Here is a 22638-nt window from a genome sequence, read left to right on the forward strand (position 1 = left end):
ACATTTACACCCTTTGGTCCCCAGGACCGAGTTTAGGAAACATTGATAGGGAAGGGACGTCCCAAGAATTCCGGATAGCACTAACCATGTCCAGCTCAGCTGCTACGCCAAGATAACCCGTACAGCAGCCTCCAGTAGAGGGCGACTACAACAACTCGTGTACAGAATGCAACATCATTCAAAGTCAAAGAAGAGGTTTCAGAATTCGGGGAGGGGGGGGGGGCTGACCCTTTTTTGTTCCACTGGAGAATCGTTCTTGAACGGTGAGCAGGAGCATAACAGACCGATAAGAAAGCATAGCGCCACGGGTAATCTTATCAGGCCAGGTAAAGAGAGGAAAGAAACCCGATGCAAGGTATCGCACAAGAGCCGTTCAGACAGCGATTCTCGGTTGATCAGACAAGCAGCTTTTGTCGTTACAACTCTGCGTGTCTGGGGTACTGGAAGGGGTGGGGGTTTAGCGAGTACGGAGAAGACTACACGCCGAGAGGAGGGGGCTGGAAGTCTGCAACTCTTCCAGCCTGAAAGGGCTGGCGCTGTGGCCATAGAACCCTGGACTGTCTAGTGCCCGCGCGGTTAAGTGGATGGGATGGAGCCGGGACCGTCTGGCGCTGGTAGGTCTCTCTCTTTTCTCTGTCAAGGGTGGAATTTTTGCTTATCTTCAGCTATAGCAGCATATGGTAACATGCAATTGCCCATATTTTTGAATATCTGGTGCAGCATTCTCTTATGCTAGCTAGCTGGCTGAAAAACACGTCCATCACAACGGTTGTGGGTATTTTTCAACCATAGCTCGTGTAGTATACGACATTAGTTATCATAGCGAGAGACGGGTCTTTTGGTGCACTGAAAATGTCCAGGGTCAGGGGCGGGGGCAGGGGGGCCGTGGGAATCTCTGGCGTGGAGACACGAGGTAAAGCCCGCCTGCACCCCTCTCACTCACACACCCTAAATACTAGACTCTCTGTTTTGGCAGTCTGTCTTCAACATACATTTTTGGAACGATAGAAAAGTGCACTGGTCCAAATAGAATTTCTTCACAACCCACCTAAATGAATACACAATGAACTAACTCAAGTCTATGTGAACACCACAATTAGTTATGTTTTTGAATACTGAAGTGAGTGGCTATTGGAGTACCTCCTTACATTGTGATTAGTACATGCTATAGAAATTAAACCGCCATGGAACCTCCTGTGTCAACATTTTTACATCAAGGTCATTCCAATTTAATGTTCATATTGGTTAATGCTAGATTTATTTACATGTTAGACATTTAGCAGACACTTATCCAGAGCGACTTACAGTTAATGTATTCATCTTAAAATAGCTAGGTGGGACATCCACATCTTAGTCATAGTAAGTACATTTTTCCTCGATGAAGTAGTTATCAGCGAAGTCCGTGCTAGTAGGGGTGGGAAGTTAAGTGCCAGTGTTAGTTCACGAAAGGCAAGTTATGGCATATCAAAAAGCATGTGGTGTTTCACTTTTGTTACTTAGTTAAAGAGGGCAGACAGCCATACTACTCTAAATATTATGATGACCTGTGATATGACGCTGTGCTTTAGTCTGGTCTGAAGTCCAGTCTGTGCATAATCAAATATTTTAGCGACTCCCTAACCAAGTCTGAACTTGATCACCAACATAGACGATTTAGTGACCAATGGAATGTGAAAAGTTGATATCACAAAGATTGGTCCCCAGGTATTAGTATTAATCACAGTTATGTTAGCTAAAATTCACTGTCATTCAAATGGAGTAGGCCAATCGTTTGACAGCTTGTTGACACTTAAGTATGGAGTTGTTTGTTTTTAGAGAGGGGGAGGGGGACAAACCGTTAATGACCCCCAGACCTGCCCATCTCCCAGAAGTCTTCTTCTCTGACCAAAGCTACATGTTCTTTGTTGTGTATCTTTACGCAACTACATTGACTGACTGGCCTCCAGATATGGGACTAGTAGGATTTTACAGAACCTGTATAGGACTCCATTTACACATTAATATTAGTCAGTTAATCAGCAACACTTAAATGAAAATTCCACTATCTTTTGGTATTTGTTTCATTAGTCCACTGTTGATCATATGATGCAAAACGCAGCATACTTTGACACTTTCTGTATTTTGAAAGTTCTATATCTAGAAAACTTGATTGATGACATGCAAAACATTTTGGGACTGTATCAACAGTGGATTAATGAAACAAATAGCAACATAGTTTGAGTGGTATTTTCCTTTAAAGGTCCAATGCAGCCTTTTGATCTCAATATCAAATCATGTCTGCGTAGCAATTAAGTACCTTACTGTGATTGATTTCAATTAAAATGGTACAAAAATAAACTAAAATAGCTTCTTAGAAAATAGTAATTTCTCAAGCAAAAATTTAGCTAGGACTGTCTGAGAGGGTCCTAATTGGACGAGCCAAATTGGAAGCATGTATAACCTGAAAAATAGCTGTTATTGGCAGAGAGAAGGACAAACTGTCTTTGTTATTGGCCTATTAGCTTATACCATCTGGTGATGTCACCAGGCAGTACAAAAACCCCACCCAGCCAAACAAGTTGACATTTCAGGTGGTCTTTTCAAACAGCTCTTATACTAAAATGCATTATCATAATTTTCACCGTATTTTTTTCAACCTGTGTGGAAATAATAAAAAAAAAAACAGGAAAATCATGTGTTTGACTGCACTGCCCCATTAAACACTGACTCTGTCCTCAAGACTAGAGTTAAGCTACTAGAATGTTTTATACCTGTACCTCAGGACAGCATTTGAATATTTATATAAACTTAAACCTATAAATAGTCAACTCTTAGCTATATCACAATTCCAGACCGCTATTAGACATGGGATCATCTCTAGTGATGTCAGCAGGGAATAGTGTGTGTGTAATTCCATGTTTCAATGAAAAAGGAGCCTGGCCTAAACCAGACTCCAGGGAGAAACACACACAGTTGACATGGAAAGGGCCCCAGTGCCAGGGAAAGGCTGCTATTGTCTGGGGATGTGTGAACCCTGGCTCCACTTCTCACCATCTGCCTACACTGGGGTGGGGCGGGCTGCCGGTGTGTGTGTCTGCAATAGTGCGTGTGTGTTTAGCCTACTCCGTGTCAAGACTCTTCAGACTTATGCCGTCGGTGTAACAAACACACCTTCAGTAGAATCTACCTAGTCTTATGTGGTTTATCATGCCCGATTTGCCAGTCCATAGTTGGCTGCTTTTTCAAGGTCTAGTGAGCGTATACATCCTTGACTGACTGCTATGCTTGACTACAGGATTTCCAATGCTTGCCTTTTAAACCACAAGCTCTCCGCTCAGCTATAGGCCTCGCATGTGAGAGAGATTAATGACTGGGGAGGAGGCCGCTCGGACGTAATGTGGAAACACTAACGCTGCTTCAGGATGAAAAAGGCCAAGGTCCCCACACACACACACACACACACACTACCCCTCCACACACACTACCCCTCCACACACACGCACACTACCCCTCCACCCACCCACTGCCCCTCCAGGTTTCCTGATCTCCATGACAATGCCAGTGTTGCTGTGGAGTCTCCATGGTAAGCCTGGGAATGTTGGGGGGGACCCCTGTGTTTGTGTGTGGTAGTGGGGGCTCTCCCTCTCTCCCCAGCCCCCCTGTCTGTGTGATGGAGGAGGAGGGCAGCTGGGGTCTTTGTTGTGATTGTGAGAGGGCTGTTCTCTGGGGAAGCAGAGGTTAAGACATGGACTGGACTGGGCTGGGCTGGGCCCCCTCTCAGGCAGGGAGGAAGGCAGGAGTCTCACATTTTACCAGGCCGATCTGAAGTCACACACCTCTTGAACTTCACCTACTTGTGTTCCTCACTGCAGTTTGTGTATTCACTCTCCGCTCAATAACAAAGTTTCAAATTATGTTTGACAAGAGGCTAGCAGTAGCATTCATGTCAAACGAAAACATCTCAAATGCAGGCTTTTAGTCGTCTTCTGTGACCGTTGGATTGTGTGCCTATGCTACTATCGCTAACTAGCTAAGGCACATTTGTGATCGTTCCATCTTATGTAGGCGGAGGTCATTTGATTATTTTCAATACAAAATCCCACTAGAAGCCCTTGTGAGGCTAGCCTACACCTCCGCTAGCAGTATCTCACCCTGCCGGCGTGTTTAAGGAAATGTCTATCTTTCTTTCAGTGTCTGTCTGGCTTGGTGTATCCAGCATCGCCCTAATGTATTCTTTTTCTCTCTCTCTTACCCTTTAATTATCATTGAACCACCAACCACCCCTCTCCCTTCTCTTTCGTTCACACCCGCCTTCCTCTCACCCTAATCGCTTTGTTCCTCCTCCCCTCTCTCCCGCTATTCTCTCTCTCTCCACGTACCCCCATTCCTTCATTCATTATCCCCATATTTTGCCGCTCAACCTTTTCCTTCCTGTCCGTCTGTTGCCCTTTTCTTCTTCTCTACTTCTTCCCGTCTCTTCTTCTGACTCGTTATCCAACTTATGACCTCTCTCCGCCCGTCGTCACATGCCCATGCCCCCTCTCCCTGCCCATCATCGCATGCCCATGCTCACTTTTCTTTCCTCATTACTCCATTTATTTCATCTCCCATACCCACATCCCTACCGTTTCTGCCCTTGCCTAAACTTCCGATACCCTTTCCCTAAATTGCCCATGTCTACCACTGCCCCTCCAGTGCCCATGGGGCCCTTCCCCCCACCTCTGCAGCAGGTGTTCCAGGCACCCCGCCGGCCGGGCATGGGCACTGTGGGCAAGCCCATCAAGCTGCTGGCCAACTACTTTGAGGTGGAGATCCCCAAGATGGACGTGTTCCACTACGAGGTGGACATCAAGCCTGACAAGTGTCCCCGACGGGTCAACAGGTAGAGTAACGTGTCACCCTACATAGTCTCATGTGCCAGACCTCGTCCCCTGTGGGCAATATCCTGGGGATTGAGGTTACCCAACTCCACACCTGTCACCCAGGTGTCCCCAACTATAGGTGACGCAGTGGTCCACTTGATGGCTAACATTTTCCCAATGTTTTGTAAGAACCACAGAATATGGACTGTAGAACTGAGCCGTAGTCAGAACTCGGAGGACCACACTCTATATAGAAGTGTAAGTCTGTAGAGGTCCAACAACTTCTCAAGGTGATTCAGAGAGACACTCACAGTTCATTAGTGCACCATGACTATGACTCTCTCGTCCAGTATCCACCATTACCTAGCCAGGATATAATTAACGGTCTTCAAGAGATCCCCATTGTAGGGTGGTCATCATTGGCCAATATATTCTAAACCCCGGACATTGGTTTCAATGTTTCGCCAATTGAGCCGCCTGCGTTTCTTTCCTCTGATTGATTTGACTGAGGATTTATTGCAGCCGTTGTACAACCTCATGAAGTGTAACTCAACCGTTTTATATCCAACAACAAAAAACTGGTCCCGGAAGAGAAGCTTCTATCTCGTTTACTTGTTTAACAGAGAAGCTGAGTTAAATGTGTAGTTTTTACTTAGCATGATGAAAATGTACGAAGTACACACACACCGAACACACACGTCTTAGAGCTTCCTGCTTCGTTCTTACTTAGGAGACAAAGCGTCCATGCAGGCATGCGAAAGGTCAACCCAACATGACCTCTCCTTTTTAACCCGTCCACTCTACCCCCACACCATGTATTCAGAGGTGCTGGGGCCCCATAGCTGCCTCCCTTTGTCCTAGGGATTCCCCCACGACCATGAGACATCACCTCTCACCAGCTGTATCCTGCTTGATCCATAACCAATCGAATCGGGTCTTCCCTGCTCCCCAGAAAACACCCATCCTAAATCCAGATTTCTGATGTTGGGTTTAATTTGGAGCACTACATTTGTTGACAGATGGTAGTCTTGTGGTTTTGTCTCCTCTGGTGGTCATGATGGTGACCCTAGTGTATTTGACTCTGTGTCGCCCCCTGCAGGGAAGTGGTGGAATACATGGTGCAGCACTTCAAGCCCCAGCTCTTTGGCGACAGGAAGCCAGTGTACGACGGCAAGAAGAATATCTATACGGTGCTAGCGCTTCCTATCGGAAGTGAGAAGGTAGGCATAAGGGAGAGAGAGTGTGTGTCCTATACATTTGAGCAAGTCCCTTTCTACTCCTGTCTATATCCGTTCCATCGCTGTATCCTGTAACCCATCGCCCCTCCACCTAAACTCTCCTCCATCCCTCTTTCTCCCTGAAGGTGGACTTTGAGGTGACTATCCCCGGGGAGGGGAAGGATCGTATCTTCAAGGTGTCTATCCGCTTCCTGGCCACGGTGTCATGGCGTCTGCTCCAGGAGACGCTGGTCAGCGGGCGCCTGCAGGTACCCCTGGACTCTGTCCAAGCCCTGGATGTGGCCATGCGCCACCTGGCCTCCATGAGGTACGGTACACTAAGCACACACGTGCGTGTGTACACACACACGCGCACACAGGCAGACACACACAGGCAGACACAGACAGGTAGGAGGGCACGCAAACACGCTCACTATGAAAGCAAGGGCAGAGAAGCTTGTGGCTAATTACAAAGCTAGGATCTATGATGCACAAACAGTCAAACACACACGCCATGGGACAACAGTCTGTGTGCATGTTGTCTTCAAACTAATTGAAAGGCCTTGACATGTGAATGTTTTGTTATTTTATATTTTTTTCAAATCTCGAACAATAGCAAGATATTCCTGTCAAACTTGTTGAACAGCGATTTAGTTTTAGATTCTATTATATTTACATCTCTAGAGGAGATGAACAGATGCCTGATAGCTGAGAACTGTGTAAAGGTGTCACATGAACAAAATCTAATAATCAGACAGTGACTTGGAGGCTTGATGAGATCACATACACAAGCTGTTGACTCATTCTATTGGGCTTATGTCTGCGAAGCCTTATTGGTGACACAGAATTACTGGACATTGAATCATGCTGCGGTGCTGAGACTCAAATGAGTCATTCTCCATAAGGTCATCTTTTGTCATCCAGGTACACTCCGGTGGGACGATCATTCTTCTCCCCACCTGAAGGATACTACCATCCCCTGGGTGGGGGGAGGGAAGTGTGGTTTGGCTTCCACCAGTCTGTGCGCCCCGCCATGTGGAAGATGATGCTAAATATTGATGGTGAGTCGGCTGAGTCCCACCAGGCAAGATCTACTCGAGGGTATGAAGTCACAGATCATAAAAAGTTGCATCTGCATGATGGTATGAAAATCTGATCTTAGGTATGCTCTTAAACTTACATTCACAGTGGTCTATGATTTAACATCTGCTTTGTGTGGTGTAAAAATTCACTGCAGATCAAATGCTTAGAAATGACTTCAGTCTATTGTATTGGGTTGTGTTCATTAGTCACCAAAAGGAAGAAAACACACAGGAACTAAGTGGATTTGTCCTATTAGAAACTCTCATTTTCCTTTTCCGCCGAAACATTTTCTTATATGTTTTCCCTTGCATGCCCTAGCGAACACAACCCAATGCTTAGGAATAACATAATCCTGTACCACTGGGCTTCTGTCTCCGCTGCACTTCACTTCCATTCAGACTGAATGCATCTTTCTCCCTCAAGTGTCTGCCACGGCCTTCTACAAAGCCCAGCCGGTGATCGAATTCATGTGCGAAGTCCTGGACATCCGCAACATAGACGAGCAGCCCAAGACCCTGACCGACTCGCAGAGGGTCCGCTTCACCAAGGAGATCAAAGGTGGGCCGTTGAACAGTGAGTGAGTACCTTCCACACGCCATGCCGCCTGCCTCTCACCAATGCCCCTCCCTCCCTCCCTCAGATGATCCCCTCACATCACTCCTCACTCCTTCTCCCATCACTCATTCCTTCCCCACTCACTCCTTCCTCAATCTCTCCACTCCTCCACCACTCACTTCACTCCTTCTTATCTTCTCTTACTGACTCACTCACTCCTCCATTTCCTTTTCTCCACCTTCTTTTGACGTTCATCCTTCTCTCCATCATGCCCTCTGTTATTTTCTACCCCAGTACTCTCCCCAGAATTTTTTCATAGTGTAAAGATCATCTTCAGAAAGTAGAAATCCTCATCACCTCTGTCGACTCTATCCTCAATTCTGCATTCCTGAATTTCTATAAAACGGCGTGATTGAAAGCAGTGTTATACATTTTGGATGAGTTTTCATAAAGAAATACATTTGAAAGTCCACATGATGGCGCTAAAGAGTAAAAAGTGAAAGACTGGTAGAGCAGTGCCTCTGTGCACACAGCCTATGGGGAGAACTCTGATGTCCTTCCCTTCTCCTCCACCCTCTCCCCATCTATGTCTGTCCCCGTGCCGTCACTACTGCTGGCTCTTATCTTTGTGTGTGTCTGTGCCCTGCTGTCGGTGGGCGTTACCAGGTCTGAAGGTGGAGGTGACTCACTGCGGTCAGATGAAGAGGAAGTACCGCGTCTGCAACGTCACGCGACGCCCCGCCAGCCACCAGACGTGAGTAGCGTCACACGGTTGATCCTACTGATGCTCCCCGGAGAAGGGATGTTTTGGGTGGATGATATGTCTGAGATAATTCCAATAAAAGTCATGACCCATAAATCATCGGTGTCAGTTGGGATATTGGTCTTTGTGATTCTGAGTAAGGATATGTTCCATGACAAGGATGGATGTTTTTTATTATCCACCTTTTTTCTCGCATTTAGTGAAGACACCAGTGGTTTTCTAGAGGCACTTGCACCAATGTGAGGCATGTGGTGACTATTCTCAGGTCGCTGTGTTAGTCAGTTTTGACATATTTTATTACACAATCCCTACCAGGTTTCCCCTGCAGCTTGAGAGCGGACAGACGGTAGAATGTACGGTGGCCCAGTACTTCAAGCAGAAGTACAATCTGCAGCTCAAGTATCCCCACCTGCCCTGCCTCCAGGTGGGCCAGGAGCAGAAGCACACCTACCTGCCCCTGGAGGTGAGAAATATTCGACCGCTGACTCTTCTAGAGTGAATATATTCAATTCAGTCCAGTTGCTTTATGTGTTTGAGAAGGAAATTCCTGCTTATATAATATGCTCAATGGTTTTTGGTTTTATTTCGCTGCAGGTGTGTAACATAGTAGCAGGGCAGCGCTGCATCAAGAAACTGACAGATAATCAGACGTCCACTATGATCAAAGCCACGGCTCGCTCTGCACCTGACAGACAGGAGGAGATCAGCCGGCTGGTGAGTCAGTGGTGCCGCCTGGTGGCTGGAGGCTGCAATGCGAAACTACCAGCTATGAGCATGAGAATTGGCATTAATGAATTGAACACAAGACCATCCAACACAGATTAACTCATACTACTACTACTACTACTACTACTACTAGACTTGAGGGAAAAGACAATACATAGTAAATTACTTCCTATTATTCTCTCCACAGATGTGAATTGACAGCACAGCAGTGTGAATGTGACATGCGAGAATGTATAACATATCCTGTCTGTTGTCCCCGTCTATCCACAGATGAAAAATGCCAACTTTAACCTGGACCCGTACATCCAGGAGTTTGGGATCAAGGTGAAGGATGAGATGGCGGAGGTGACGGGAAGGGTGCTGCCTGCCCCCATCCTACAGTATGGAGGACGGGTAAGAGACATCGCGCTTATAGTACAGCCACATTAAGCATCCTTTCAATTGTGTGTACTTAGTGCAAAAAAAATGTGTCCAGGAAAGTAAATGGAGGAGTAATTAATTTGCCTCTCGCATTGGGTTATGTTTTCTTTAGCACAATTTACTGTCCAGATTGTGTATGTATATATCAAAAAAATAAAGGGAACACTTAAACACATCCTAGATCTGAATGAAAGAAATAATCTTATTAAATACTTTTTTCTTTACATAGTTGAATGTGCTGACAACAAAATCACACAAAAATAATCAATGGAAATCCAATTTATCAACCCATGGAGGTCTGGATTTGGAGTCACACTCAAAATTAAAGTGGAAAACCACACTACAGGCTGATCCAACTTTTGATGTAATGTCCTTAAAGCATTCAAAAGTGACCAAAACATCAGCCAGGAAGCATAGGAACTGAGAAGTGGTCTGTGGTCCCCACCTGCAGAACCACTCCTTTATTGGGGGTGTCTTGCTAATTGCTTATAATTTCCACCTGTTGTCTATTCCATTTGCACAACAGCATGTGAAATTTATTGTCAATCAGTGTTGCTTCCTATGTGGACAGTTTGATTTCACAGAAGTGTGATTGACTTGGAGTTACATTGTGTTGTTTAAGTGTTTCCTTTATTTTTTTGAGCAGTATATATACACTGCTCAAAAAAATAAAGGGAACGCTTAAACAACACAATGTAACTCCAAGTCAATCACACTTCTGTGAAGTCAAACTGTCCACTTAGGAAGAAACTCTGATTGACAATAAATTTCACATGCTGTTGTGCAAATGGAATAGACAACAGGTGGAAATTATAGGCAATTAGCAAGACACCGCCAATAAAGGAGTGGTTCTGCAGGTGGTGACCACAGACCACTTCTCAGTTCCTATGCTTCCTGGCTGATGTTTTGGTCACTTTTGAATGCTGGCGGTGATTTCACTCTAGTGGTAGCATGAGACGGAGTCTACAACCCACACAAGTGGCTTAGGTAGTGCAGCTCATCCAGGATGGAACATCAATGCGAGCTGTGGCAAGAAGGTTTGCTGTGTCTGTCAGCGTAGTGTCCAGAGCATGGAGGCGCTACCAGGAGACAGGCCAGTACATCAGGAGACGTGGAGGAGGCCGTAGGAGGGCAACAACCCAGCAGCAGGACCGCTACCTCCGCCTTTGTGCAAGGAGGAGCAGGAGGAGCACTGCCAGAGCCCTGCAAAATGACCTCCAGCAGGCCACAAATGTGCATGTGTCTGCTCAAACGGTCAGAAACAGACTCCATGAGGGTGGTATGAGGGCCCGACATCCACAGGTGGGGGTTGTGCTTACAGCCCAACACCGTGCAGGACGTTTGGCATTTGCCAGAGAACACTAAGATTGGCAAATTCGCCACTGGCGCCCTGTGGTCTTCACAGATGAAAGCAGGTTCACACTGAGCACATGTGACAGAGTCTGGAGACGCCGTGGAGAACGTTCTGCTGCCTGCAACATCCTCCAGCATGACCGGTTTGGCGGTGGGTCAGTCATGGTGTGGGGTGGTATTTCTTTGGGGGGCCGCACAGCCCTCCATGTGCTCGCCAGAGGTAGCCTGACTGCCATTAGGTACCGAGATGAGATCCTCAGACCCCTTGTGAGACCATATGCTGGTGCGGTTGGCCCTGGGTTCCTCCTAATGCAAGACAATGCTAGACCTCATGTGGCTGGAGTGTGTCAGCAGTTCCTGCAAGAGGAAGGCATTGATGCTATGGACTGGCCCGCCCGTTCCCCAGACCTGAATCCAATTGAGCACATCTGGGACATCATGTCTCGCTCCATCCACCAACGCCACGTTGCACCACAGCTTGTCCAGGAGTTGGCGGATGCTTTAGTCCAGGTCTGGGAGGAGATCCCTCAGGAGACCTTCCGCCACCTCATCAGGAGCATGCCCAGGCGTTGTCGGGAGGTCATACAGGCACGTGGAGGCCACACACACTACTGAGCCTCATTTTGAGTTGTTTTAAGTACATTACATCAAAGTTGGATCAGCCTGTAGTGTGGTTTTCCACTTTAATTTTGAGTGTGACTCCAAATCCAGACCTCCATGGGTTGATAAATTGGATTTCCATTGGTTATTTTTGTGTGATTTTGTTGTCAGCACATTCAACTATGTAAAGAAAAAAGTATTTAATAAGATTATTTCATTCATTCAGATCTAGGATGTGTTATTTTAGTGTTCCCTTTATTTTTTTGAGCAATATATATATATATATTACACACATAGCCCAATGCGATATATATATATATATATATATATATTTTTTTTTTCTCTCAGTAACAACAGGAGTAGCCCACAAAGCTACTCACCAGTGGGCTATAGAGTGGTGAGGAGGACTTCACTATTCATTTTCTGGATTCAGGTTCATTCGAACATAGTTTTAAGCTTTGTTTTACTTTTGTCGGTTCCTGCTAATTTCGGGATTGTATATCGATTCGCTCTCCTTAAATATTTGTCATCTGACGTATTCATTTTAGTCTCTGAATTGTGTAATCAAACTTTTTGCTGCCAGCTTCTGATACCAGGGTATAAAAACTGCAATTTATGTCCTGACTTAATCTAGTGTGCATGTGCGTCCAGCTATATCGTGCTGACTAGCTGAGCTATGCTAGTTTTTGTCCTCATTGCCAAACTTAATAAGTACTGCACCCTCAACTTCAAAACTCCTTTGCTAGTTATACAATCATGTAACTAAGAAATTAGCTGAAAATGATTTGTTTTGTTGAATAGTCATGACTGGTTTGCACTGTCATAATAAGCTGTGGTGAAGGATGTCATTGCTACTTAACATTGATCCAAGTTCAGTTTTGAGATCGACCATCATTGGCGTAGGTTTAGCTGGATGTTTCTGACGGGTCTTGGAACTGTGACGAGGAGCAGCCTCTCCCCGCTTTGCTTGATGGGATATGTAGTGATTTTGCCAACACGGCCATGTACACAGTCTTGTACCCTTATTTAACCTCTTTGGGCTACGGGGCAGTATTTTCACGTCCGGATGAAAAGCGTGCCCAGAGTAAACTGCCTGCTACTCAGGCCCAGAAGCTAGGCTATTATTAGTAGATTTGGATCGAAAACACTCTGAAGTTTCTAAAACTGTTTGAATGATGTCTGTGAGTATAACAGAACTCATATGGCAGGTGAAAACCTGAGAAATCCAACCAGGAAGTGGGAAATCTGAGGTTTGTAGTTTTTCAAGTGATTGCCTATCCAATATCCAGTGTATATGGGGTCAGATTGCACTTCCTAAGGCTTCCACGAGATGTCAAGAGTCTTTAGAAAGTTGTTTCAGGCTTCTATTGTGAAAGGGGAGAGAATAAGACCACTGACAGTAAGTGGCTCAGCTGAACGCCATGAGTTGTTTATTGCGCGCGGCTGTGAGCGCGAGCTCCCTTTCCTTTCTAATGACAATGGAATTGTCCGGTTGGAATATTATTGAATATTTATGATAAAAACATCCTAAAGATTGTGATTTAAAGTGAATTAAATCAGACTTTATTAGTTATAAGTAATCCAGGAACGTCAAGATTTAATTGACACGAGTCAACCCAAGAAAATAGCAACTCTACAGAGCACCAACGGCTATAATGAATGACTAAATTACTTCCGGACACAAAGGGTCCACAGAGTTCCTCCTCACCACTCTATATCAAACCAGGCTTATGGCTTCAGAAGTCAGTCCCCACTTCAGTAGTTGTGGATTTCACAGAGTGCAAACAGCCCTGACATTGATCTGGTTCTGAAGCTTTTGTCTCCCACCTGTTCCACCTCACAGAACCGGGCCATCGCCACGCCCAACCAGGGGGTGTGGGACATGAGGGGAAAGCAGTTCTACAACGGCATTGAGATCAAGGTGTGGGCCATCGCCTGCTTCGCCCCCCAGAAACAGTGTCGCGAGGAGGTGCTCAAGTAAGTACCCTGCTTGGAGTGGGGGGTAGTGTGGGAAGGGGCGTCTGAAGTGGATATCTTCAGGCATCGTATTAGAGATTCCTGTCAGAGTGCAACAGTATTTATCTAAAGATAAAATATGTACTGTTCTTGGCTTTGCTATGTGGTTTTGTGTGTTAGAGTAGTGTTTATTTGTTTTACATTTAGAGCTTTACTTGCTGTGGCATGGGTCTTGTTCATTAGTGCACACTACGGGGAAGCGTTCTGAAACATTTTTGCAATTGGAAATGACCATTCCGTTGGAGAAGCCCAGATGGTACATCCCTGTTTCAGTCCATTGTCTTCCGTTTGGTGCTTAATAAACACAGTCCCGGGCCCAGCATACAGCACCACCATGTGAACCAGGTTTCTTTCCTAACAAAACATTTTCACCACTCTCCTCAGGAACTTCACAGACCAGCTGCGTAAGATCTCCAAAGATGCTGGGATGCCCATCCAGGGCCAGCCGTGTTTCTGTAAATACGCCCAGGGAGCCGACAGTGTGGAGCCCATGTTCAGGCACCTGAAGAACACCTACTCTGGACTGCAGCTCATCATCGTCATCCTGCCCGGAAAGACCCCTGTCTACGGTAAGATTGGCCTTATTCATGCCGAGTTTGAGTTTGTTTATTCTTGCTCACAGATAAAACTGAAGAAATGCAGAATTTACATTACATTACATTTACATTTAAGTCATTTAGCAGACGCTCTTATCCAGAGCGACTTACAAAATGGTGCATTCACCTTATGATATCCAGTGGAACAACCACTTTACAATAGTGCATCTAAATCTTTTAAGGGGGGGGGGTTAGAAGGATTACTTTATCCTATCCTAGGTATTCCTTAAAGAGGTGGGGTTTCAGGTGTCTCCGGAAGGTGGTGATTGACTCCGCTGTCCTGGCGTCGTGAGGGAGCTTGTTCCACCATTGGGGTGCCAGAGCAGCGAACAGTTTTGACTGGGCTGAGCGGGAACTGTGCTTCCTCAGAGGTAGGGGGCCAGCAGGCCAGTGGTGGATGAACGCAGTGCCCTTGTTTGGGTGTAGGGCCTGATCAGAGCCTGAAGGTATGGAGGTGCCGTTCCCTTCACAGCTCCGTATGCAATCACCATGGTCTTGTAGCGGATGCGAGCTTCAACTGGAAGCCAGTGGAGAGAGCGGAGGAGCGGGGTGACGTGAGAGAACTTGGGAAGGTTGAACACCAGACGGGCTGCGGCGTTCTGGATGAGTTGTAGGGGTTTAATGGCACAGGCAGGGAGCCCAGCCAACAGCGAGTTGCAGTAATCCAGACGGGAGATGACAAGTGCCTGGATTAGGACCTGCGCCGCTTCCTGTGTGAGGCAGGGTCGTACTCTGCGAATGTTGTAGAGCATGAACCTACAGGATCGGGTCACCGCCTTGATGTTAGTGGAGAACGACAGGGTGTTGTCCAGGATCACGCCAAGGTTCTTAGCACTCTGGGAGGAGGACACAAGGGAGTTGTCAACCGTGATGGCGAGATCATGGAACGGGCAGTCCTTCCCCGGGAGGAAGAGCAGCTCCGTCTTGCCGAGGTTCAGCTTGAGCTGGTGATCCGTCATCCACACTGATATGTCTGACAGACATGCAGAGATGCGATTCGCCGCCTGGTTATCAGAAGGGGGAAAGGAGAAGGTTAATTGTGTGTCGTCTGCATAGCAATGATAGGAGAGACCATGTGAGGATATGACAGAGCCAAATTTACATTACTAATAATTGCAAACACTCATTTAAAATACATAATACGTGACATAAATAGAATATTGAACATTTTTCATAATGGAAATTTAAATATTAAAGTGTGATTAAAAAATATATATAATTTTTGGGAGAACCATTTAAGAGCTATAGTTATTATACAGTCTGATAGCAGAGGGTGGAGTGGCGTTTTGCAGGCGGTTCGTACGGGTGTTATACAGGACAGTTCGTGGCTGTTTCTCAGGAGCCTGGTGGTGCATTTACCTCTTTTTGGAGGGAGCAGGTCATTCAGTGGATGGTCAACAGTGTGCATGTCCTTCACCAGATGCACTGCAGCCTGCTCTCGCCTGCTCTGCAGTGAGGGGGAGCTGTGGTTGGACTGCTCCACCTCTGGAGATTATTCTCAAGGCCCTCCTCTGCACCCTGTCTAGTTGTTGAATGATTTACTTACAAAATTCAAATTGTTTAACCAAAATATCAGTTTACTCAACTTGCTTGACCACCACCCTTACAAAAATATATTTTATATAATGTATTATCTTTACCTTGACATAACCGAGACGTCTATGATACACTGAGTGTACAAAACATAATGAACACCTGCTCTTTCCATGACATAGACTGACCAGGTCAATCCAGGTGAAAGCTATGATCCTTTATTGATAACACTTGTTAAATCTACTTCAATCAGTGTAGCTGGAGAGGAGACAGGTTAAAGAAGGATTTTTAAGCATTGAGACAATTGAGACATGGATTGTGTATGTGTGCCATTCAGTGTGAATGGGCAAGACAAAAGAGTGCCTTTTGAACGGGGTATGGTGTAGGTGCCAGGTGCACCGGTTTGTGTCAAGAACTGCAACGCTGCTGGGTTTTCTACTCTCAGCACTTTTTAAATGTTTTTATTAACTCGAACATTTAAAAAAAACAAGCACACATAAAACTTGTAAAAGCCATACATGCACATGAGTAAAATAATCGAGGATAACACACAGTCTGGGACTTATTTCTGTTGTGGTTCTCTTGAGACAAGATGGGTATGCAAGATCGAACACTGTATGACAGCGAGATAATAAAACGAAGAACATTGATCTCATTGCAGTTACTTTCCCGTGTGTATCAAGAATGGTCCACCCCCGAAAAGACATCCAGCTAACTCGATATTAGGAAGGTGTTCTTAATGTTTTGTACTCCGTGTATAATAGCTTCAGTTTAGCATTTATGGATCTGTACTTAATTTCTGCCTGTTACTGGTCCTGTGTAGCGGAGGTGAAGAGGGTGGGAGATACTCTCCTAGGAATGGCCACTCAGTGTGTCCAGGTGAAGAACGTGGTGAAGACGTCCCCCCAGACCCTCTCCAACCTCTGCCTCAAGATCAATGTCAAGCTGGGGGGAATCAACAATATCCTGGTGCCCCACCAACGGTAAACTTTCACCAACTCTCTCCACTGGGTTGGGTTCATTATGGCACACAAAGTCCCTTCCTTTTTCAGTCCGTTTTGTTCCGTTTGGTACCTAATGGATACGACCTTGGTCTGAATGTGCTCTGGATAGAAACACATTTATGTATATGAGCACTCTTTCAAGTCAGACAAACTCCTGTGAGTTTCACTGAATTTGTCCCTTCTCCCTTCCTGTCTCACAGGTCAGCAGTGTTCCAGGAGCCTGTCATCTTCTTGGGGGCCGACGTAACACACCCCCCTGCTGGAGACGGGAAGAAGCCCTCCATTACCGCTGTAAGGCTGCTTCTCCAATACTACCACTACACCATGTTAACACAAATTATTATGTATTAAGAGTACATTGTATTTTAAGAGGGAGGGATGAGGAAGAGGTGGAGAAGGGGAAGAGAGTGGCTCAGCGCTGACTCACAGATGGGGAGGAAATGACGTCACCCCGATCCTCGCTGTCCCACAACCCGGGCCTGGCTGTGGTTGGCTGTGTAGTTGCCAAGCAATCATGACCGGCTGTTGAGTCACACAGCCCTCTGTGTGTGTCTGTATGTACTTCTGTGGGTGTGTGTGTGTGCGCGCTTATAGAGGTGGTCAGGAAGGATGACCATTTTTCTCACAATAACAAGACGTGAGGCTACAAGGTTACTGTTATAGATGCTGACGACACAGAGCTTCCCACACCGCCTATCCTGTGCCTCTAGAGGATGCTAGTGCTCACATTGTATAATTGGCTAGAGGTGAATCATAGAAGACTGAATTAAATATTGATGTTTTGGGTTGTCTATCTGGTCTCTGTTTTTCAGCTCATCTCTGTATTTTCAAAGCTTTTGCTTTTTAGGAGGGGTTTCTGAGTTTTGGGCCTGGATTAGTCTCAGAGTAGTAGTGCTGATATAGAATCAGTTGCCTTTTGCCTAATAGTGAATAAGATTACGTGGACAGGAGGACCAGATGATAGATCATCACTCTTACACTCTTTCTGAAAACAGGCCCTAGTCTGTATGGCTCGTCCCCTCATTTCTCTCTTATTCTCATCTCTCTCTCTGTTTTTTTTTTTCTTTTTCTTTCTCTCCCATGCTCTCTCCAGGTGGTAGGCAGTATGGACGCCCACCCCAGCAGGTACTGTGCCACAGTCCGGGTCCAGAGGCCCAGGCAGGAGATTATCGAAGACCTTTCTTACATGGTGCGAGAACTGCTGATCCAGTTCTACAAGTCGACCCGCTTCAAGCCCACCAGGATCATCTTCTACAGGGACGGAGTGCCTGAGGGCCAGCTGCCACAGGTACCTACTGGTCTCTGTCATTGGGCGTTATAAATAGTTATCAATAGAGATGGGGATTCATTTTTTCATTATTGATAAATGTCAGAGTTGGCCAGATCATTATATTTTCCATCACTTTGACCAATAGGCCTAGTAGTTTATAGTGGTACATAATTCATATCTGAATAAGTATGATTTGATATAGTATAGCATGTGACAATAATGCACAATACTGGGAAGAGTTACAGAAAGAGGTGAGCAACGCAACTACCTCTAAAGATATCATTTGGACAGATAACGAGTAAATATTTAATTTTTCTGCGTAGATACTCCACTACGAGCTTCTGGCCATCAGGGATGCGTGCATCAAGCTGGAGAAGGACTACCAGCCTGGTATCACCTACATCGTGGTCCAGAAGCGCCACCACACACGCCTCTTCTGTGCCGACAAGTCTGAGAGAGTGAGTCAACAGTCAGAGCTATTCTAACCATAACTGTATCATGCTTTATAGGTTTCACTCTAGAACAGGGGTCTCAAACTATCGGCACACGGGCCAAATGCGGCCTGTGAGCTTATTTGATGTGGTCTGCGGTTGTAATGTTAGGATAAGCGTTTGGAATTAAATATCGTGGTCCTGTATTGTCTTTCCTTTTTCTGTAGATCGGGAAGAGTGGTAACATTCCTGCAGGGACCACAGTGGACACCAGCATCACTCACCCGTTTGAGTTTGACTTCTACCTTTGCAGTCACGCGGGTATACAGGTGAGTGGGGAGGTGCTTCTTGCTACTGTCCAGCTGTTTTTGTCTAACCTGAGCCATTCTAAACCTCCTGGCTCTGGAGTCACATGCAGCTCTTTAACGCTCCTTTGTGGCTCCATGGCGATTTTTAATTTGTATACTTTTATTATTTATTTAACCATAGAAATCACATTGAGATTTACATCTCCAACAAAGCAGCATGCATATATTTACACGATACATAACAATGAATGTAAGTTAAAACGGTGCATATGAAAACTTTAAAAGAGCAGGTTTAAAAACATAGTTAGGGCCCTGTGTTTTGCACAATCATGTGACATGGCAAGATTCTATTCTCTATTTTAAGCCTTATTCAGAAATGAGAATTACACCAAAGATTAAACAGTTGTCTGAGGATGGCGCTGGACCATCTGACATGAAAGGGGACCGTTTGAAGTTAAAGCGTTAAACAAAAGTGATGAAATGGTCTCTCCACTCTGCAGGGGACTAGTCGGCCCTCACATTACTACGTCCTGTGGGATGACAATCGTTTCACCGCCGACGAGCTGCAAATCCTCACTTACCAGCTGTGCCACACCTACGTGCGCTGTACCCGCTCTGTCTCCATCCCAGCGCCAGCCTACTACGCCCGCCTCGTGGCCTTCCGTGCCCGCTACCATCTGGTGGACAAGGAGCACGACAGGTGAGCATGGTGGTCTAGTTAACGTTTAAAGGGACTTTACACTTAAATCTGTTGTCAGATGATGATGACTTCAAATGTAGTCTAATGTTATGATGAATTCAAGTTCCATGCCGTCGGTTTTGTCGATCCAGCTGTATGCCTCAACCTAAAATGAATGAAAAAGATGAGCACCATATAATTTCCAGATCTTATTCTGTACTTATTGTGTCCTGTGTCTTTATGTCCATACTGTAGTGGGGAGGGGAGCCATGTCTCTGGTCAGAGTAACGGTCGGGACCCCCAGGCTCTGGCCAAGGCGGTGCAGATTCACCACGACACGCTGAGGACCATGTACTTCGCCTGAGCACCACCATCACCGCCACCACCACTGTCCTTAAGACTCACCATCCCTCGGTGAGGGGCTTGGGAGCCCACAGGAAGCCTTCCATCTCTCCTCCTCCCTCCATGGCTGTGTTCACCCACACACTCCACATACCCTCTCTTGACTGACCCACCACAGCCAAACCATCCCAGTACCAGAAGTATACACCCCTCACCTGATCAACCCAGACAGACTCTGCAGCGTCCTGCACAACGGTTATTATTATCATTATTGATATGTTTGTTTTTATTTACTTTACCAGGACTATGTGTTTTGATGTTGACTTAAAAAAAAAAGGGTATTATTGTATTGTATGCGACCTTCCACACTCCTATGTATGCAATACGGAGGGGAGGAAAACAGGCGCTGAGCTGCCCCGAGACTTTTGACTGCCACCACAATGCTGCCTCTTACCTATCCGCACAGCGGATGCCAGTGTTCTGTTCCAAGCCCCTGGTACAACAGGAGTCATGGGACCCCCGGGCGGGGCGGGGGGAAGGGTGACGACAAGGACACACTTATTAACTTTTTATCATGAACTCCATTCTTCTGTTGCCGTTCTCTTTTTCTCTCTTTTTTTTTTTTTTTTTTTGGCCTTGATGCGTGCAACGGGACATATGGTACATAAGCACTTAGAGATTAGCATGTAGTCAACGCCACCCACCCTGCACCTATATGAAGTGTCTATGTCTGTGTGAGACTAGCCCTCTGCTCTTAATTGTGGGAATAGAGGAGAAATACAAAGGGCAGGTGTAGCATGTCGTAGATACATTAGACTAAGTCCTTCTTCACTGTATCTGTGCAGGTTGGGAGTCTCCTCTTAGAATTAGCCAGTAGAGAGAGGGCAATGTAGAAGTTAGAGGGACCATTGCATTGAGTGTATTGAATATACTTCAATATACTCACACCCCATGTACCTAAACCAGCATTATTATTATCAACCAGCCTAATGTGATGCCTACCAATGGAAAAGGGGCACCTATGTAAACAGGAAGAAGATAATCTTTGTGTCAGAATGCATTTACTCTGCGGAGGAATTACGAGGCACTTTCTTTGGTTTATGTTACTTAAGATTGGGGAGATTTGTCTTCCCTCAGGCTTCACACACAGGCCTAACCCCCCCCCCCACATAATGCATGTTCTCACACCTACAACCTCTCTAAGCTCGCTGAACCAATAGAGTAACAGTAGCAATACAAGGTCTTCATCTTTTCTTTGTAGGTGTGAAAGCAGCAAAAAAGACATGGGCCAGAACACACAATGAAGTGTTTCTCCCTCACTTTTAGCACTTGACCATGGCTATATGATCATTTTACACATTCTAGGTACACATTCCAACCTATGTCAATGGAGATGACATGCACCCATCCATACTGTACCACACACAGCGTCTCTTTATTTTGTAAATAGCTTGTCCTTCCTACAGACATCGACCACAGCATTGTCAACACAAGCACACTCATGCCTCCTCACATTCTCCTACTGAGTGTGTACCGAGCCGCCTCCACGCATGCACTTGCCCCCTTAAAACCCCACATGAATACTTGCCCCCTCCTTCCAACACCACCACCCATTTTTTTTCCCCCAGCCATACCCCGCTCAACCCTCTGCTTCAGCTCCCCTCCTCCCAGCCTAGTGTATGATTCCCCATTGGTGCGCTGTGTGCATGGACAACACAGATAGGGGTTTGCTACATAGGTTATTGGGGGGTACTTACTCAATATGCCCTGCCTTCACTTCTGATCACTTTCTGACTTTATGAAACGCATGTAACACATTTTTATTATGACTGGATATTCTGAGCCACCTTAGTTTTCCTAGAGATAGGAGCTTAATACGCTCACTTTTGCCTTTCAGTCATTGCCTCATTTGTGTAAAACGGTGAACTGAAAGGCTGCTTTTTGTTTTCTGTATTGTGTTGAGTAGTGTCAGTGTATCCTCAAGGGGGTACTATGCGAAAAGTAGTCTGGCGACTTTCACTTCTTGGCCTTCAAGCGCCTCCAAACATGTCTGAGGGGTTGTAGAGCCCCTTTATGTTGGAAGGGAATGACGATAGAGATTTAATGATATGCCATTTTTGGGGGAATTCATGTTTATGAACTTAGGCAATCAAAATGCTTTTGTTCACCATTTTACTGACCCCACGTGTCCAAGGTAATTTGTATATAACCTGTAATGAATTTGGGCTCATCAATGTAGCGGGGCCTTTTTAGTTGGGGTTAGTCGTCGTCCCCAGCCCCTCTGTGTTCAAATTCAGCTTGGGTAAGCTCAGCGCCACTGATGCAGTTCTTATCTTCACTCTGGGAAAAGCATCATGATGAGGGGACAAGTGAATCCGCTCCACACTGACTAAGCAATATAAAAGCCACTGATCAAGAACAGTCGTTGTCATAGCACTTCCCAATAGGTTGAATGAAAGGAAATGGAAGCAACTTATTTTGGCTCTGTATGATGTAATAGTATGGGGACTCTGTTGGGGAGGGCTATTTTTTAAAGAAAATACATTTGTTTTTTATTACTCTTGTTGATTGTTTTTGTGTACAGACAAACCTAATGCATTTATGGTCAGTCCTGGAAGACCCACGTGTATGCAGGTTTTTATTTTTTATTATGACAGATACTGACACTTCTGTAGCCTAGCCTAAATCACATCAGAAAGCTCCAACCACTATCTCTGAAACCTTAATCCATTTAAAATACATGTATGTCAGTCTGTAGAGAGGAAAGGGGAAACATTTTAACATAAGAACGAACATGGTTTCTGTGTTATTGTAATATAATTTATTCCCATTGGCTAAAGTCGAAGCACAGAGTTTGTCAACTGAGGCGCAACATCACGAAACTTGCAGGAATGCTTGCGA

At 45.6% G+C, this 22638-nt stretch overlaps 1 protein-coding gene across 11 annotated transcripts; it reads left to right on the plus strand.

Annotated features, from left to right (window-relative positions):
- The first annotated feature begins 34 nt into the window (after positions 1–34).
- LOC106605149 (protein argonaute-1) lies at positions 35–22295 on the plus strand. 11 transcript variants are annotated; one of them, XM_014200502.2, is made up of 19 exons: positions 35–614; positions 4675–4861; positions 5941–6061; positions 6205–6386; positions 6983–7119; positions 7565–7718; positions 8346–8450; positions 8775–8922; positions 9054–9173; positions 9456–9578; positions 13372–13535; positions 13959–14143; positions 16527–16686; positions 16908–16998; positions 17801–17995; positions 18301–18435; positions 18636–18737; positions 19217–19416; positions 19648–22295. In XM_014200502.2, the coding sequence occupies exons 1-19, from the start codon at positions 590–592 to the stop codon at positions 19757–19759; spliced, it is 2646 nt and encodes an 881-aa protein (XP_014055977.1). In that variant the 5' UTR covers positions 35–589; the 3' UTR covers positions 19760–22295. The 11 variants fall into 11 exon arrangements, with proteins under 11 accessions (XP_014055977.1, XP_014055983.1, XP_014055984.1 ...); XM_014200508.2 differs by having other exon boundaries at positions 7565–7699; positions 8363–8450; positions 13402–13535; positions 19651–22295; XM_014200509.2 differs by lacking the exon at positions 4675–4861.
- Positions 22296–22638: the final 343 nt, after the last annotated feature.

The sequence above is a fragment of the Salmo salar genome, chromosome ssa05, assembly GCF_905237065.1.
Source record: "Salmo salar chromosome ssa05, Ssal_v3.1, whole genome shotgun sequence".
NCBI lineage: Eukaryota > Metazoa > Chordata > Actinopteri > Salmoniformes > Salmonidae > Salmo > Salmo salar.

Excerpts from the sequence above, each read along its gene's own strand:
- LOC106605149 (XM_045718382.1), top strand. The coding sequence starts at position 4,506 with ATGCCCATGCCCCCTCTCCCTGCCCATCATCGCATGCCCATGCTCACT. Across the intron at positions 6,062-6,204 it reads TTCCTATCGGAAGTGAGAAG|GTGGACTTTGAGGTGACTAT; the intron begins GTAGGCATAAGG and ends TTCTCCCTGAAG. Across the intron at positions 9,174-9,455 it reads AGGAGGAGATCAGCCGGCTG|ATGAAAAATGCCAACTTTAA; the intron begins GTGAGTCAGTGG and ends GTCTATCCACAG.